Source organism: Monomorium pharaonis, chromosome 5 (genome assembly GCF_013373865.1).
Source record: "Monomorium pharaonis isolate MP-MQ-018 chromosome 5, ASM1337386v2, whole genome shotgun sequence".
NCBI classification, from domain to species: Eukaryota; Metazoa; Arthropoda; class Insecta; order Hymenoptera; family Formicidae; genus Monomorium; species Monomorium pharaonis.
Genome location: NC_050471.1, coordinates 15,473,651 through 15,490,578, shown reverse-complemented (window position 1 = coordinate 15,490,578; position 16,928 = coordinate 15,473,651). Strand labels below are relative to the sequence as shown.

At 32.8% G+C, this 16,928-nt stretch overlaps 1 protein-coding gene across 8 annotated transcripts in view; it reads left to right on the top strand.

The window, feature by feature from the left end:
* LOC105838958 (glutamate--cysteine ligase) overlaps positions 1–16,928 on the top strand; it is a 109,454-nt gene that overhangs the window by 18,066 nt on the left and 74,460 nt on the right. For all 8 annotated transcript variants that reach the window (XR_004963381.1, XR_004963380.1, XM_012684920.3 and 5 more), the window contains one exon: positions 11,228–11,413. Coding sequence is in view for 6 of the 8 variants with exons in the window: in XM_012684920.3 (XP_012540374.1) it covers positions 11,228–11,413 (186 nt within the window). In the remaining 2 variants the exon portion in view is untranslated. The remainder of the gene's footprint in view (positions 1–11,227; positions 11,414–16,928) is intronic.

Below are 16,928 nucleotides of genomic sequence, written 5' to 3'. Positions count from 1 at the left end.
TCGAGCTTTGACTATATAATGTAGAATGTCATTGAACTTAGCACTTCCACCACTAAATAAAAAAGTTTTGAAATACCACATAATTTTCTGTTTTAGTCCTGAATTTTTTGCTTCTACTTCTTTGCAGGAGATTAAGACCAAAAGTGGGGATGCTAAGTTCACGTGACGGTAGCCTTACTAATAAAAAAATGCATAACAAAAAAAAAACAAATATACCAGCATTTTCTGCTTATTTTTTGTTTTAAGAAACTGTAAAGAAATATCAAAAATATTGAACGATTATCAAAGTACTCGATACTCAGATCCATTGCACCGCAATGATATAAAAGAAAATGGTTAAAAATAAGAAGCTAATAATACCACGACAACTTATAAAATACTTCCTTAATCAAATACTTGTAAAATACACATTTTTTAAATGTATAACTTGTACAATACCTTTAAAAAGCCTTAAAATTTACCAAAATACAAGAATAAGGTATATTCTTAAAAAATTAATTGTTGCATTGATTATGGTATTAAAATGATCGTTTACTTGTCTGCTTTTAAAATATTTAGCTCTCGATTTTTTTGTTTAATATTTAACTTGTGCAACTTAATTGTTAATACGCACACGCAAGAGTAAACTACCTTAGAAAACTAAATTACTGCATCGACAGTAGCATCAAAATAATCATTAATTTGTCTGCTCTTAAAATATTCAGCTTCTGAATTTTTTGCTCAATATTTAACTTGTGCAACTTAATTGTTAATGCTCGCAACCAAAAGTAAATTACCTTAAAAAAACTAATTGCTGCATCGAGTATGGTGTCGAAATGATTGTCTATTTATCTGCTTTTCAAATATTCAGATCCCGAATTTTTTGCAACTCAGTTGTTAATGCGCGCACGCAAGAGTAAACTACCTAAAATAATAAATGAAGATAAATAGACAATTATTTTGATACCATACTTGATGCAGTAGTTTATTTTTTTAAGGTAGTTTACTCTTGCGTGTGGGCATTAACAATTGAGCTGCATCAGTTAAATCCTGAGTAAAAAATTTGAGACCTGAATATCCTAAGAGTAGATAAATAGATGGTTATTTTGATATCATACTTGATGCAGCAATTTATTTTTTAAGGTAGTTTACTCTTGTGTGTGCTCATTAACAATTGAGTTGCACAAGTTAAATATTGTGCAAAAAATATGGGACCTGGATATTTTTGGAGCATATAAATAGACGATTATTTGATACTTGATGCAGCAGTTAATTTTTTAAGGGTACTTTATTCTTGTATTTTTGTAAATTTTAAGGTTTTTTTAAAGATATCGTGCAAATTAAACATTAAAAAAATGTGTATTTACGAATATTTGATTGAGGAAATACTTTATAAGTTGTCTTGGTATTGTTAGCTTCTTATTTTTAACTATTTTCTTTTATATCATTGCGGTACAATGGTTGAGGAAATACTTTATAAGTTGTCTTGGTATTGTTAGCTTCTTATTTTTAACTATTTTCTTTTATATCATTGCGGTACAATGGTTCTAAGTACCGGTACTTTGATAATCGTTTAATATTTTTGATATTTTTTACAGTTTCTTAAAGCAGAAGATAAGGAAGAAATTCTGATATATTTGTTTTCTTCTTTATGCTTTTTTTATTAGTGGGGGTGCTACCGTCACATAAACTTAACACCTTCACTTTTGGTCTCAATTTTCTCCGAACGGGTAGAAACAAATAATTCAAGACTAAAGCAGATAATTAGCAGAAAATTATGCAGAAAATTAAATTTTCAAACATTTTAGTGGTGGGAGTGTTAATTTCACTGAATATGGACTGCTAGCAGCCCTACTTTCACCATTTACAGCAGACGAGAGGTTTCTTATTCAACATTAATAACGATTTTCAAAACCACCAAATACCAAAAACCTAGAAGATTTAAATGTCATGAGGTTATATCAATTATAGAATGTCTTAAAATTAAATTAAAACATCTATTCACGTATTTTAGAAATAAAATAATAAAATTATGCGGACATTAAATAAACATCAAATAAAATTTGAATATTAAAATAAAATTTTGCATATAACACATTTATATACACCTTATGTTACTACTGACCGAAAAAAATATGTTTTTGTTAATGTGTGCCTCACGTCTTATACTAATTTAACGTACTTTGTTTACCAAAATAACTTAATTTAATATTAAGAACTATATTTAATAAAAGCTTAATAATTAAATACTTATAATTTGCCATCAAATCCATATCTTTTACATGGGAATCAAAATTCTTAAATATTTTTGTCATATTAAAATGTCTTAAGGTTGATACCATCATGTTTTGCATAACGTTTTTAATTTTTAATTAATTTTGTGTTTAAACAAATTAAATATTTTTTCTGTAGCAGTTACAACTGTTAATGTTTCAACTCTCGGATATTACAAAAATCCAAATCTTTTTCTTTGTATAAACGATGATGATACTTCGTCACATTCGTTTAAAAGTTTATAACAAGTATTACATTTAATCTGTTCTAAACTTTGTTTTTTAACAAAATCTGCAGCATACTCAGTTGTTTGCACAGATGTAGAGTTTATTACATATGCATGTAAGTGCATATTGTCTACGTCGTTATTTATATTTGTTTAATTTTCTACATTTTTCCAGTGAATTTTATAATTTTTTTCTCGACGAAACTGTAAAACATAATATATAATCAAGAGCTGTGGTACATTAGTTCACCGTTTTCTCGTTTAGTAATTTGTAGCGCTGCTGATGTTGATTATAGGCTGCTAGCAATCCATACTTATATACAGTCAAAGTATTCGATAAATATTACATATTTGAGTTGTATTAGCCGGTTAGCACGGTTTACTTGGATATAGTTCAAATGGATACGGTTTGAACATGATACCTTACCCACGGTGCATTTGGACACAAAAAAATTTATTTAAAAACGTACATCAATTATTTGCACACGTAAAGTTTGCGCGCTGGTTATTTGCACACGAAAAAATGCCCACCGTTTATTTGGACGCGTAAAAGTTGCATGCCGCTTATTTTTCTACAATTTATTTGTTAACCGTTTGTCTGAACACGAAAAGAAAAGCGTACCGTTCATTTGGATACGAAAAGATGCTTATTGGCACCGCTTATTGGCACACCGCTCACTTGTGCACCGTTTATTTGCTCACTACTCATTTGCTCACCATTCATTTATGAACAAAGAAATGCGCACCGTTGGAGCTGTGGGGTGGGTTTTGCTTTTCCGCTACATCCCCGCATTAATTTCTATAACATTCTATCTCCATGGAGCAGAACAATGTAGAAACAGATAGCGTGGATCTTTGATCTTTTTATGGTGTGCATCTTTCCGCGTGCAATAACCGTGTGCAAATAACTGGAGTATATTTTTAAATAAATTTTCTTTTGTGTCCAAAGACATTGTGCGCAAGATATTGTGTCCAAATGCATTACTCTCGTATTAGCCTAGTACAAGTCAGCATAATTTGAAAGTTCTTTAGTATAACAATATTAATGAAGTGTTCTTAATAATTGTGCTGAAGGAGTTGTGCTAACTTGTACTAGGCTAGTACAATTCAAATATGCAATATTGTTTTTATTTTTATTGTATAATAACAGAACCGATTTTTTGAAAAAAAGTCACGATCAAGAATAAAGAGCCGCGCTCCAGAATGCTCTTATTCTTGTGCTGAGGTATTTTGAGTTGTACTGACTTGTGCTAGCACAGTTTATGCAGTCATATTTTATTTGGATGACTAGATGCGAACCTAAACGATGATTTTAAGTAAACATTGATGTAGGATAAGTTGAGGGAAAATGCTACAGGTAATTTTTGATTGCGACATCTTTTTAATCATTATTAATACATAAAACTATTATAATTAAAAATAGATTACGGTATATTTATTTTAATCACAAAAGTATATTTTTAAAATTTTTTGAAACTTTAAGAAGAAAAAATCTTTAATGGTTGAGTAAGATGCCACTTTTTAAACATTGGGATAAAATGTTCTCTAATATCTGGTTAACAGGCATATCACGTTACTTTTTAATATCTTAACTAAATACATGATAAACAAATGATATATAATCTCTAAAAATAAAAAAATGTGCTTTTTTTATTAATAATGATCAAAAACAATTATTTTTTACAAAATAAATACTTGCATTCTTTAGACAAAAATAATGAGGTATTTAAAATATGCTATTTTTCTTAATAACAATAATAGAAAACAATATTACTTGCAAAATAAATGATCTTTATTCTCCCAGAAAATAACACAGGCAAACAGAAAAATAAAACTTGTGTGTTTGACAGACTAGACCATGGTTTGTTTTTGGGATCATTGAATCTGAATTCGAAGCTTGTTTTGGCATATCGGGTCAGGGTTCTTCTCTAACCTTAAAAAATGATCGCTAAAATGATAATTTGCGGACTAAACTATAATCTGGATGACTAAAACTATTAGGGAGAAAGAGTATTCTACTTTTTATTTTTGGATTGCTGAATTTGATTTCAACATTAAATTTCTCGATGAGGTTCGACTTTTAATAGAAATCAGCCATTATGTGATATCATGGTCTAGTCTGCCGAACACAACTTTTATTTTTTATACCTGTATAATAAATTATTACAGAAGGAAATGGTATCTTATCGCTACATGACTAACTAAGAAGAATAATGTTAGAAATTACTTCCTCACTTGTAACACAATATACTATTTTGCTACATGTGCACCAAAAGTGATTTCTTTTTCGTAACTATTTACTGGTCGCAAAGTCGCCAATTGCACACAGTTTTCTCGCACAAGTAACTCATTCCTCCATCAATCAAGCGTACGGGAAAGTCGCGCAGGAATCATTTCTTTAATTATTTTTTCACGGCTTCTCTTTTATTTCCACACTTGCGTCGTACTACAAGCGTCATCTCACGACACGCATATAATAACTTTTGACGATTTCGCGAATTTTACTTTGGCTAACCTATTAATTTATACATAAGGCCTACACTTTGATGCACAGGTAACAAAAATATCATGTGTAACATGTGCGGATTGGCTATTTACCGCGATAAATCTTAGATTTTTTAAAATAAAAGGAAATAATTGCTATTATGTCGTATGTGACACATAACTAAATAAACCGAACTGTAATATTATTAGCACAAATAATGTATAAACATGAAAATTATAATAAAGTGGCATCTTATCCGACATAGCATTTTTACGGACTTACGCTATTATCTAAAACTATTTTTTGTCATAACTTCTTTTGTTGTAATTTATTAAAAGTAAAACTTTAGTACCCAGATAACACAGTGTCTTCTTAAAGAATTCATAAAGTAGTCTTCCTTTCTGAACAGTAATTCCTGAGGAATTCATAGAAGAATACTTTAAGAATAACGTAGGAAGTTACATGCACCATGATTCGAATTTCTCAGGAATTAGTGTTCAAAGTACTTTTCTTAAAGTATTCATATAGAATTATTTGTTAGAATTCATCAGAATTTCTTAAAGTATTCATATAGAATTACTTGTTGGAATTCCTCAGAACTTCTTAAAGTATTCATTAGGACTTCTCCAAGTAGATATCTCAAACGGAATTAAAAAATTATTTTCAAGATTTCTGATAAATGTTCCGATTTTTATAATATTGGAACGTTTCTCAGAAAAATTTAAAAAATAAAAAATTCTGATTAATTTTGTAAGAGGAAGAAGATTATATCATGTTTCAGCCAAGCCATAGTCGTACCTGTTAAAGCATGTTTAATTTCTGTACCTGAAAAAACGGTCACCCATCCAAGTGTTAACCATTGTCAACGTTGCTTGACTTCGAAGACCGTACGCATCCTAACGTCTTGTGATGATCCATAAACACTTTTTGTTTATGCATACATATTTGTTAATATATTGTTTTGTTAATTATATATATTGCATTTTGTGTATAAAAGTATAAATTAGCATTTATTAAGCGATATATAATTATAAAAATGTAATTGAGATTATCCAAACACTCGAGTAATTTCTGATGAATACTCAAAGTATTCCAAATAATAAATCGCGAGGTATTCATTGCAATGAACTTTTAAGGAATACTTCAATGTGAACTCATTGTGGCTAATTCTTTAAGAATTCTTTATGTATTCATTTTTCTACTTTGCCAAGTATTCTTTAAAATGACTTCTCTATGAATACTTTAAATATTTCAAATAATAAATCGCGAGGTATTCATTACAATGAACTCTTAAGGAATACTTCAATGTGAACTCATTGTGGCTAATTCTTCAAGAATTTTTTCTGTATTCATTTTTCTACTTCTCCAAGTATTTACAAAAATAACTTCTTTAGGAATTTCTGTTCATCTCTGTGTTATCTGGATACAATGTAGGTGTTAACACAACCAAGCACAGCTTACCAAAATTGGCAAAAATAAGAAAAACACAATAGGGCTCAAAATCTTTTTTTTCTATTTTCTCTTATCTTTTTTGTATTACGGTTTTAATACGAAGCACAATGTGGTACAAACCTAGCAAATTCAGCAGAACAATAAAAATTCTAGATAATCAAGCATAATTTAGATAGCAAATTGTGGAGAAACGGCAATTTCATTTCTATTCCATGAAGTGGAAAACAACATAATTGATTAATTTTTAATCAAATATGACCTAAAAAAAGTAAAACATAATAATTCTAAGTTATTGGTCAATAAGTGGGATCTAAAATCTGAATTACCAATGATCAATTACACAAGCACACAAAAAAGTGGTTGGTCCGGCGGACTAGTCAATTCTTATGTATTTTGACTCGCTGAATTCAAATCTAATGTCAGAATTGTTGAATTGGTTTATTTTTTCTAACTTCAAAAAAAATTCCTTTTAAATGTTGGTCCGGCGAATCAGACTAGTCTATCCTTATGTATTTTGTCCCGTTGAATTCAAATTCAAGGTCAGAATTGTTGAATTGGCTTATTTTTTTCTAATCTCAAAACAAATTTATTTTAATGTTGATTCGGCGGACCAGACTAGTCTATCATTATGTATTTTGACCTGCTGAATCGAAATTTAAGGTTAGAATTGTTGAATTGTCTCATTTTTTTCTAACCTCAAAAAAACACCTTGTAAAAGCAGTTTGGGTCACAAATGTATAATCCAAAGCGTGCAAGCTTGCGTAACCACATTACCCGGGGAAAATTCAATACGTATGACAAGTCTGAGCTTCTGTGAATAAATAGCGTAGAAAATTCACTTCCTTTTTTATTATATATAACTTTTTTATTGTCAAAGGTTTGGATTAATGAACAAACTAAAATCTGGATGTTACAAGTCTGATGAGTGGAGACTATTCATAAATTCTTCTAAGAGAAGCTTGTTGCTGCACAATACTAATGTATATGCCTCCATTTCTGTAGCGCACTCGGTAGTGATAAAAAAAAGAGTATACAAACTAAAAACAGTTCTTGAAAAAATTAAATACACAAGAACATAGATGGCAAATTTGTGAGGATCTGAAAATTTTCATCATATTATTGGGTCAATAATTAGGTTACACAAAAAATTCGTGCTTCCTACATGAATGGGATAGTAGAGATCGAACGAATTATTACATAAGAAAAGAATGGCCGACAAGAACGTCTTTGCAACCTGGGTCTAAAAACATAAATGAACCGTTAGTTGAGCCTTCAAAAGTTCTTCTTCTACCTCTTTATGTCAAATTAAAACTTATAAAACAATGAGTGAAAGCTCTGAATAAAAAAGGTGAAAGCTCTGTATGCTACCAGTATTTACAAGAAAAATTTTTCAACATTTCTGATGCAAAATTGCGGGAAGGAATTTTTGATGGGTTCTTCAAATACATATAAAATGTTGAGAAACGACAATTTTATTACCAAAATGAATGACGACAAAAGAGCAGCATGGCTGAGTTTCAAAGGTGTCACAGAAAATTTTCTAGGAAACCACAAAAGTCAAGATTACAGAGAAAGGGTGGCGGAAATAATCGAGAACTATAGAAAACTAAGTTGCTTAATGAATCTTAATTTGTATTTCTTGGATTCTCATATCGACTTCCCAAAAAATCTAAGTGATTATAGTGAAGAACAGGGAGAAAGATTTCATCAGGATATCAAGGAGATAGAGCATCGATATCAAGGCAAGTGGGATGTAAACATGATGGCTGATTTCTGCTGGACGTTTAAACGAGGTGAGAGGTTCTCTGTGGAGAGGCGAGAGAGTGTTCTCTGTGAAAGGGAAAAAAGTACGAAACCTTTGAGAATAAAAGAGTTAGGTACAATAGAAAAAGGGAGTAAATTTTCTACGCTATTCATTCACAGAAGCTCAGATTTGTCATACATATTGAATTTTTCTTAGGTGATGTGGTTACACAAGCTTGCACGCTCTGGATTATACATTTGTGACCCAACTGTTTTTACAACGTTTTTTTTTTAAGTTAGGAAAAAATGAGCCAATTCAGCAATTCTGACCTTGAATATCGATTCAGCGAGTCAAAATACATAAAAATAAACTAGTCTGGTGTGCCAGACTAACATTAAAAAAAATTTTTTTTTGAGGTTAGGAAAAAATAAGCCAATTCAGCAATTCTGACCTTGAATATCGATTCAGCGAGTCAAAATATATAAAAATAGACTAGTCTGGTCTGCCGGACCAATACTAAAAAAATTTTTTTTGAGGTTAGGAAAAAATGAGCCAATTCAACAATTCTGACTTTGAATTTGGATTCAGCGAATCAAAATACATAAGGATAGACTACTCTGGTCCACCGGACTAACATTAAAAAAAAATTTTTTTTGGTGTTAGGAAAAAATAAGCCAATTCAGCAATTCTGATCTTGAATATCGATTCAGCGAATCAAAATATACAAAGATAGACTAGTCTGGTCCGCCGGACCAACATTAAAAAAAATTTTTTGAGGTTAGAAAAATATGAGCCAATTCAGCAATTCTGACTTTGGATTTAGTTTCAGCGGGTCAAAATACATAAGGATAGACTAGTTTGGTCCGTCGAACCAACATGTAAAAAAACATTTTTATTGAGGTTAGGAAATATGAACTAACTTTACAATTTTGACCTTGGAATCGGATTCAGCGGGTCAAAATACATGATTGATTAGTCTGGTCCGTCGGACCAACCACTTTTTTGCGTGTGCTTGTGTTATTGATTCTATAAGCGGACATAACAATTATTGCTTTAAAACATAAAGTCACTTCTTTTTTAAATATATACCTGTTGTTGTACTCGTTAAATTGCCATTTTTAGATTAATTATAAACCTGTTTATTTAAAAGCTGTCTCTCAATATTTGATCAATAATTGTTCAATTATATAGAATTGTGACCATGCAACTGAACATGTTAATCATGACATAATACACACGTGATTAATTTACACCAATTAAGTGGCCGACATGCGTAATTAGGCCAATTTGTGCCGACGTTAGACAATTGCATTAGTCATTTTTGTTTTTGAGTTGACATGTCGGAGGACATTTCTTCCTGATTTCATTTTGCTTATTCGTATCTTAATATAGTGAAACGTATCTAAGTTGTATATACTTGTCTATAAGTTGTGTACTTCTTGCACGTGTAAATATTCGTTGATAATATCTGGCTTATGTATAAGTGGGTGCTTTTTATTTAGTGACCAAGTCAGTACAAATTGACTCTTAGTATCATTTTTGCTTTTCTTTAATTGCAATGTATCGATTACACAAATCAACTTTGGCTGACTCTTCTTTCGATAAGAGCTGAGCAGGGTTGTTGGTACTCTCTCTTTATTACATAAAAATTATTGACTTGAGTCAACACAAGTATTGACACAAATCATGTAAATGGAAAACATCCCTTGAAACGCATTCAAGTGTGTCTACGTGACAAAAAATAACAGCATTAAAAAGTGTATGTTTGTGTGAAGAGAATAGTATACATAACAGGCTTGTTCTTTGTCGTTGCATTGCTGCACTGGTGCAATAAGTTAGAATAAGACAAATATGTTTTTTCTCATTCTAACTTATTGCATCAGTGCAGCAATGCAGCGACAAAGCACAGGCTTAATATTACATATTATTTGTAGTGCGAAAAAAATTAAAATAAATGTCTTATTAATAAATTTTATTTAAAAAATGTATAATTACTTTTTTGCAAAATACCTTAAAAATTTAATTATAGAAGCACACATATATATAAATATATATATCCCAGGTAGCACAAAATATTTATAAAATTTTTATAAAATATTTATAAGGAAAAATATTTATGATAAATATTTTGTACATATTTTTATGTCCGAGTTTGTCAGGTATAAAAAAAATTATGATAAACATTTATGAAAATATTTAAAATAAATATTTATACCATTATTATCAAAGAATATAAAAAATATTTTAAGTTTATATACCATAAATATTTTTCAGTACATTTTAAAAATATATTCTATATATTGTTGATAATAATTTTTGTATCATTTCTAAATGGTTTATGAAAATAATTATTTAATCTTTAAAAAATATTTTTTAAGAAAATAAATTTAAATTTGTAAAATATTTATAAATATTTATGGATCGAAAATAGATCACCTTTAAGGACAAATCTTTTTTTCACTGGGGGATATGTATGCTCTTCAAAAGATAATCAAAGATTGTAGAAAATGAAGGACATTATTTTCATTAAGATATGTTTATTCCTTTGAAAGTTATAATAAATTAAAATAAACTAAAAAAAAGTACATTACTTTTTTTCAACCTAATATATGCAGTTGTAGAAAATTTAAAAAATAAATTAGAAATACTTTGACATTATTGTATTTTATTTACGATTTAAGAGCAACATGATAGTAATGAATAATTGATAGCAAACTGCTACTGATATGTTGATATTATTACACTAGCTCAATCAATTTGTTTTATTAAAAATAAAATTTATATAAGGTTAACCTAACATAATGCTGTTTTATTTTGTTCCGAATTAGTTTAAATTAGTCATTGGATTGTTTTCAACATGATTGTAACATTAAGACATTTAATTATTTGAGATATGTTAATTTACAAAACGGGGTTAATTTTTGTGAGACATTTGTAATATATAAAACTTGTCAACTATAAGCCATTTTGTATTTTCTATGTCGTTTTATTTATACCACTAAAATTGATTTCATAAACATCAAGAGATGCGTGTCTCGCACTAAGTTATTATAACACTGATTTTCAGTAATGTAAAATCTCTTTGGAGACCAGAATATGGCGCTTATATGTTGGAAGGAACTCCAGGAAAACCATATGGAGGATTATTAGCTCATTTTAACGTTGTTGAAGCTAATATGCGTTATCGGAGACAAGAGGCAACAAAGTTACTCCAACCTAATGAGGTCTTAATGTCATTAACTGTTTTTCCAAGGTAATTATAAAAAAAATTAATAATAAGACAAAAATGTTGAATGCGTACTGATCGTCTAAATTGTACTGTACACTTCAATATTTTATATTTTTACTTATTATAAGCAACATTTAATGATAAACATGAAATAAATGAGAAAAGGGTAAACCAGCTGTCAAGCTAATATTCATATTGTCGCTGTCCAAATAAAGAAATACTGGAGATCCGAAATTTCGCGCAGAATAGTGTGACAGGAGGATTTGGATGAAAAACAGTTTAATCCTTTGAAGCATACATTTTTTACATGCGTTTCTTGTGGAATTTTGTATACAGAGGTTTTTGAAGTCGTTGAATCCAAATCTGGAGTCAGAATTAAAAAATTTTTTAAATTAAAGTTGGCAGATTTAATATGGTGGACGAAACTGGTGAATAATGTACCAATTTATTTCAATTTGGATATGTCTGGAGGTTTTTAGGATCGCTAATTATAAATTTGGAATCCAAATTAAAAAATTTTAAATGGTTGAATTTATTTTAATTCAGGTATTTGCGAGTTTTTGAGATTGCCAATTATAAATCTGAACTTGAAATCGAAAAATTCAGAATAATGGATCGGTAGCCATAGCTTTTGAAAAGAAGAGCTAATTTATTTGAATTTAGATATTTAAAGGTTTTAGTGGTTGCTAATTATGAATTCAAAGTTAAAAATTGTAGATCGAACAAATTGATATTGTAATGTTGCAAAGTTATTGTTAATGCATATAACTTACTCTTACTTGCGATTTGCTTTGCGAGGTCTCCGCAGGCGTCTTACCGTTCACTTTCTTGCGGAAGACTAAGCGGATAAGGCACTGTGTTTTTTAGCTTGATTAAATGAAATGCAGACAATTATTGATAGAAACCGAATGCAACTTTATTAATTTTTAGACGCGCTACAAATGTTATCGGCACGGAGAGTAAACTCACTCTGCTCTCCGGATGGTCGCAGCGTGAACCGAGAGCGGTCGGCAAGGCCCTAAGCAAGCCGAACGCCGAGAGGACGCTCGATAGGGACGCAGTAGTGCGGAGGGCCCAAAGGCTAGTTATAAATTTTATTTACGCAATATCATAAAAAATGTTAAAATGTACAGATGACATAACAAAACCGCCCGCCTTGAAGGGATCAACTTTTAACAGTTAGTCTTAAAACTAATGTATTCACAAGAAAAGAGGGGAATGATTGCTCTAATAAGCCTAGAGTGATAGCCGAGGGTTTAATTCAAACATAATAAAGGGATGATTTATCCTAATACGCGGAGTTAAAGAAATTATGTTAGCTTAAATCTAGGGGGGACATAAACCTTCACGATAATTAATAATAAAATGATCTTAATAATCTATGAGTATATAAAAATTTATGAAATTTTGAAACAAGGAATAAACCTTTCGCGGCGGTTGTATAAAATTTACACAGGTAGTATTGCCAATTTCGAAAGTGGTCTAACGTAAGATCTCTTTAATGTTTTCACGGTAGCGGAACGTGCCACACCATCACAACCGGGATGAATCGTTTCTACACGATCGGTTAGTGGGGTTAAACCTTGTTTTATTAAAATTGGTTGCTCCAGTTTCAATTGTGGGCCCTTGAAGTTTTAACATTTGTGACGCTTCTGAAGGGAGTGCAAATATTCCGAGCTCCATCTGGCCCAGAAATGTTGACGCATTTGTTGAACAACGTGCCAACGTTGAAGCTTGTTCACGTTTACATTAGTCACATCGGGATGTAGGAAGCTATTCAACGGAGAACCAGAAAATGTCTAGGACTTAAGTAAGACATATTGTTAAGGTCTGAGCTCAATGGATGAAGGAGCCGCGAGTTTAAAATAGCCTTAATTTCGCACAACACGGTTTGAATTTCCTCGAATGTCAAGTGTGATTCCCCGATTATGCGGGTGATATGAAATTTCGCGGATTTGATTGCAGCCTTCCAAAGACCCCCAAGGTGCGGCGCATTAGGAGGGATAAAGCTCCACGTGGTGTGTTGCTCGGTTACGAAGTGATCAATGGAAGCTTGGATTTTGTCAGTTTGCAAGAAATTGTAAAATTCTTTTATTTGTCTTTGCACGCCTACAAAGTGAGTGGCATTTTCTGAATACATTCGGTCAGGCTTGCCCCTTTGGGCGGTAAGCCTTTTGAGCGCCGCTATAAAAGCGTCTGTGGTGAGATCGCTCACCAATTCTAAGTGTACTACCTTGATAGAAAAGCATACGAATGCAGCTATGTATGCCTTGTAATTATGTGAGTTGCCCTCACGCAATATGACGGGATAATCAATTCCGCAAAGTGTAAAGGGTTGCGACATTGTGATTCTAGAGAATAGTAGGCAGCCCATTACAGCTTCGAAAATTGAAGGCTTGACTCTAAAGCACGTGATGCAATTATTTATTACCTTTCTAACAGCTGACCTTAAAGACAATGACCAAAACCTTTGCCTAACCGAGGTCATAGTAGTCTGCATGCCGGCGTGAAAGTTGCGCGAGTGTTTGTATTCTATGATACGGGTGGTCAAGGCATGGCTGGGCAATACTATTTGATGATATGCGTCGAAAGACACGATTGAGTTTTTTAGTCTCCCTCCTACCCTTATTAGGTCATCATTGTTTATGAACGGAGCTAGGAGTTCAAGTTACTGAAAACGCTGATGTTGCGGGATTTGGATAACAATTTATATTCAGGGAAGGCTTGCTTCTGAACGGTTTTGCATAATACGTTTTAAGGATTGGAGCGTCTCTGTTGGAGAGACTGCAATGGTATTTGGCCTAAGAGCTCTGACGCGAGCAAGTCTAATACAGTAAGCTGTGATGCGGAGAATTTTATTTAGATTAGAAAATTTAGCAATTAAATTATTTATGATGCTAAAATTCTTAGACGCGACAGCTGCATAAGCTGTTTTTCATTGCTCAGGGATATCAGTTTTCAGAACGCTAAATTCACTGTTAGGTTATTGTGCTGCAGGTAGTTTGAGATAATGCCACCATACGTCAAAGGTAATCATATTGTTTGGAAGCACGTTTCCTGATAACGTATCTGCGGTTGTCGGCGGAAGTGACGTGTTGCCAACTGGTTCGGTTAATCGTTAAATTTCTCCAACTGTTAGCTACAAAGGTTGACCATCGGTACGATGGGGAAGTTATCCAATTAAGGGTTACGGTGAAGTTTGACTATAAGAATGTTTTTACGTTCGTCAACCCGAAGGATGATTTAACCTTGTCGATTAGTTGTGTTAGAAGCAAAGCGGCTGACAGTTCAAAACGGGGTAACGAGATTGTCTTGATAGGCGTGATCTGAGACTTGGAACAGCAAACAGGATTGGTGGTCGTTTTAATTGATTCCGAATGTATCGCACCGTAAGCGCGCTTACTCGCATTGCAATATTCATGAACTTGCAAACGATTTGTATCCGGGAAGTGCTTTTATGCAACGAGCTACCTTTAATTGATTAATATTAGGCAACTGTAATTTGAGCTGCATCCATTTTGTGTGAATATCTTGCGATGGATTCATCCTAATCTATGCCTGACTGCCACAGTTCCTGCAGTATGAGCTTTGCAATAACGATAATAGGCCCGAGCAGCCCCCCCCCCCAAAGGGTCGAATACTTCCGAACTAAACATTTCTGAAAGTATACTTCGCTTTGAGGATGTATTTGGAAATGAGGTGAATAGGTAAATTGAAGTGTATTACTGGCTCTGTTTCAAGATGTTCTTAGTATGCGAAAGTTATTGTCGTGCTTGTCAAAGAATACTATGCTTTCACCTTAATTATTGACATTATCTAATAATTCGGGACAGTTGGATCTCCACTTGCTTAATTCAAAACATCTCAATTTTAATAGCTTTATCAATTTATTGCGAATAGCTAAGGCCTCTGACTTAGAATTGACGCCGGTGAACAAAGGTCATCAACATAGAAATCGCGTTTTAAATGGAACGATCCTATCGGAAATTTGTTTGCGAATCGATCTGCTAAGTCAACAAGACATCTTGTAGCTAGGTAAGAAGCTGTCGCGGTGTTGTAAGTGACAGTGAGCATTTCGAAAATTTGAATGTTCGACGTTTTGTCTTTGTGCCACAAGATTCTCTGAAATTGCATTTTAGAGGGATGTATTAAAAACTAGTGGTACATTTTTATTATATTTGCTACTAGTATGTAGCGAAAGGTGCGAAAGCGTAAAAGTATCGAAATGAGATCGTTCTGTACGACTGGCTCGGTAGTCAGGCAGTCATTTACAGACAACCTGGTATCTGTATGAACTCTTGAAGGCGACGCGAAGTTTAGTATTCTTAGCATTTTTTTTTTAAGCACAATGGTGAGGCAAATAATAAGCATTGAGTTTACATTGAGTATAGGGCGCATGTGGTCTAATTTTATGTATGTGCGAATGAATTCCGCGTATCGCGCTTTTAAGTGAGGGTTGCAGTCGAGCTGCTTTTCTAAACTAAAACGTTTTAAAGCAATATTTCTAGAGTTGTCCAGATTACCGATCAAATCTTGTTTAAAGGGGAGTTGAACAACGTAATGACCCTGAGCGTTTCGAGTGACGTGTTTACAAAGTGACTTTCGCAGAGCTCTTCTTTTGGTATATAAGTTTTAGAATTATCGCAAAGGTCGTCTATTTGCCAGAATTTATTGAGCTGTTTATGTAATGCCGTGTTGCTCATCGAAGTGTGAAGAGCCTTAACGTGTGATGGCGAATGAAGTTTATTTAATTTGCCCGTCCGAGCCCATCCCAATTTTGTCTTTTGTAACGTCGGATGTCTCACAGTTACTAATCTGCTTTATACACAGGAGATTCCAGAAAGTTGCTCCGATAAAAATATAGATTTCTGATAAAATATTAAAATTGGGATCAGCCAATTGAATGTTACGCGGAATGTCAAAAGTTGAACGCTTTATGGTGCACGTGGGCAAGTTATCTGTTATACGATCGGTCACGATGCAGTCAATACTGACAGAAAATAAATTTAGCCTCGATTGTAGTTTGATTTGTCCCGCTTGATTGGAACACATGGTTTTACCGTTTATTCCGGATATCGTTATGTATATAGGACGCGGAGTTAATTTTAGCTTATTTGGGAACTCTTTTGTAATGAACCTAGTTTGCGAATCGCAGTTTAAGAGGCTTGTAAGCCATTCTTGCTCTTAGCAATTACAATCGCGGTTAACAGCAGCGCGTATTTGGTTAGTGAGAAGTTAAAGGAGTGCGTGGTTATCACGCTTGAGGAATTTGGCGTGGGAGGCTCAGAGGGTGGAGGATCTTGTTTAGTATTATCCGGTGCCTTTGAATGGAAGTTTGAAGATGCAATAGAGTTTTATGCTGTAACTGCGCTCGCGAGCGACGGCCAACTTTGCCTCCGTCCCTGGTCGCGGTCCTGAGCCGCCCGGATGCCGGGGCGACCGTTCCTCGTAATTTTTCGATGCAATACGTAATTGGGTGCTAGGTACGTTAAGCGTACCACTCTGTTTACGCCAAACCACAAAGTAGCGTTACGCTATT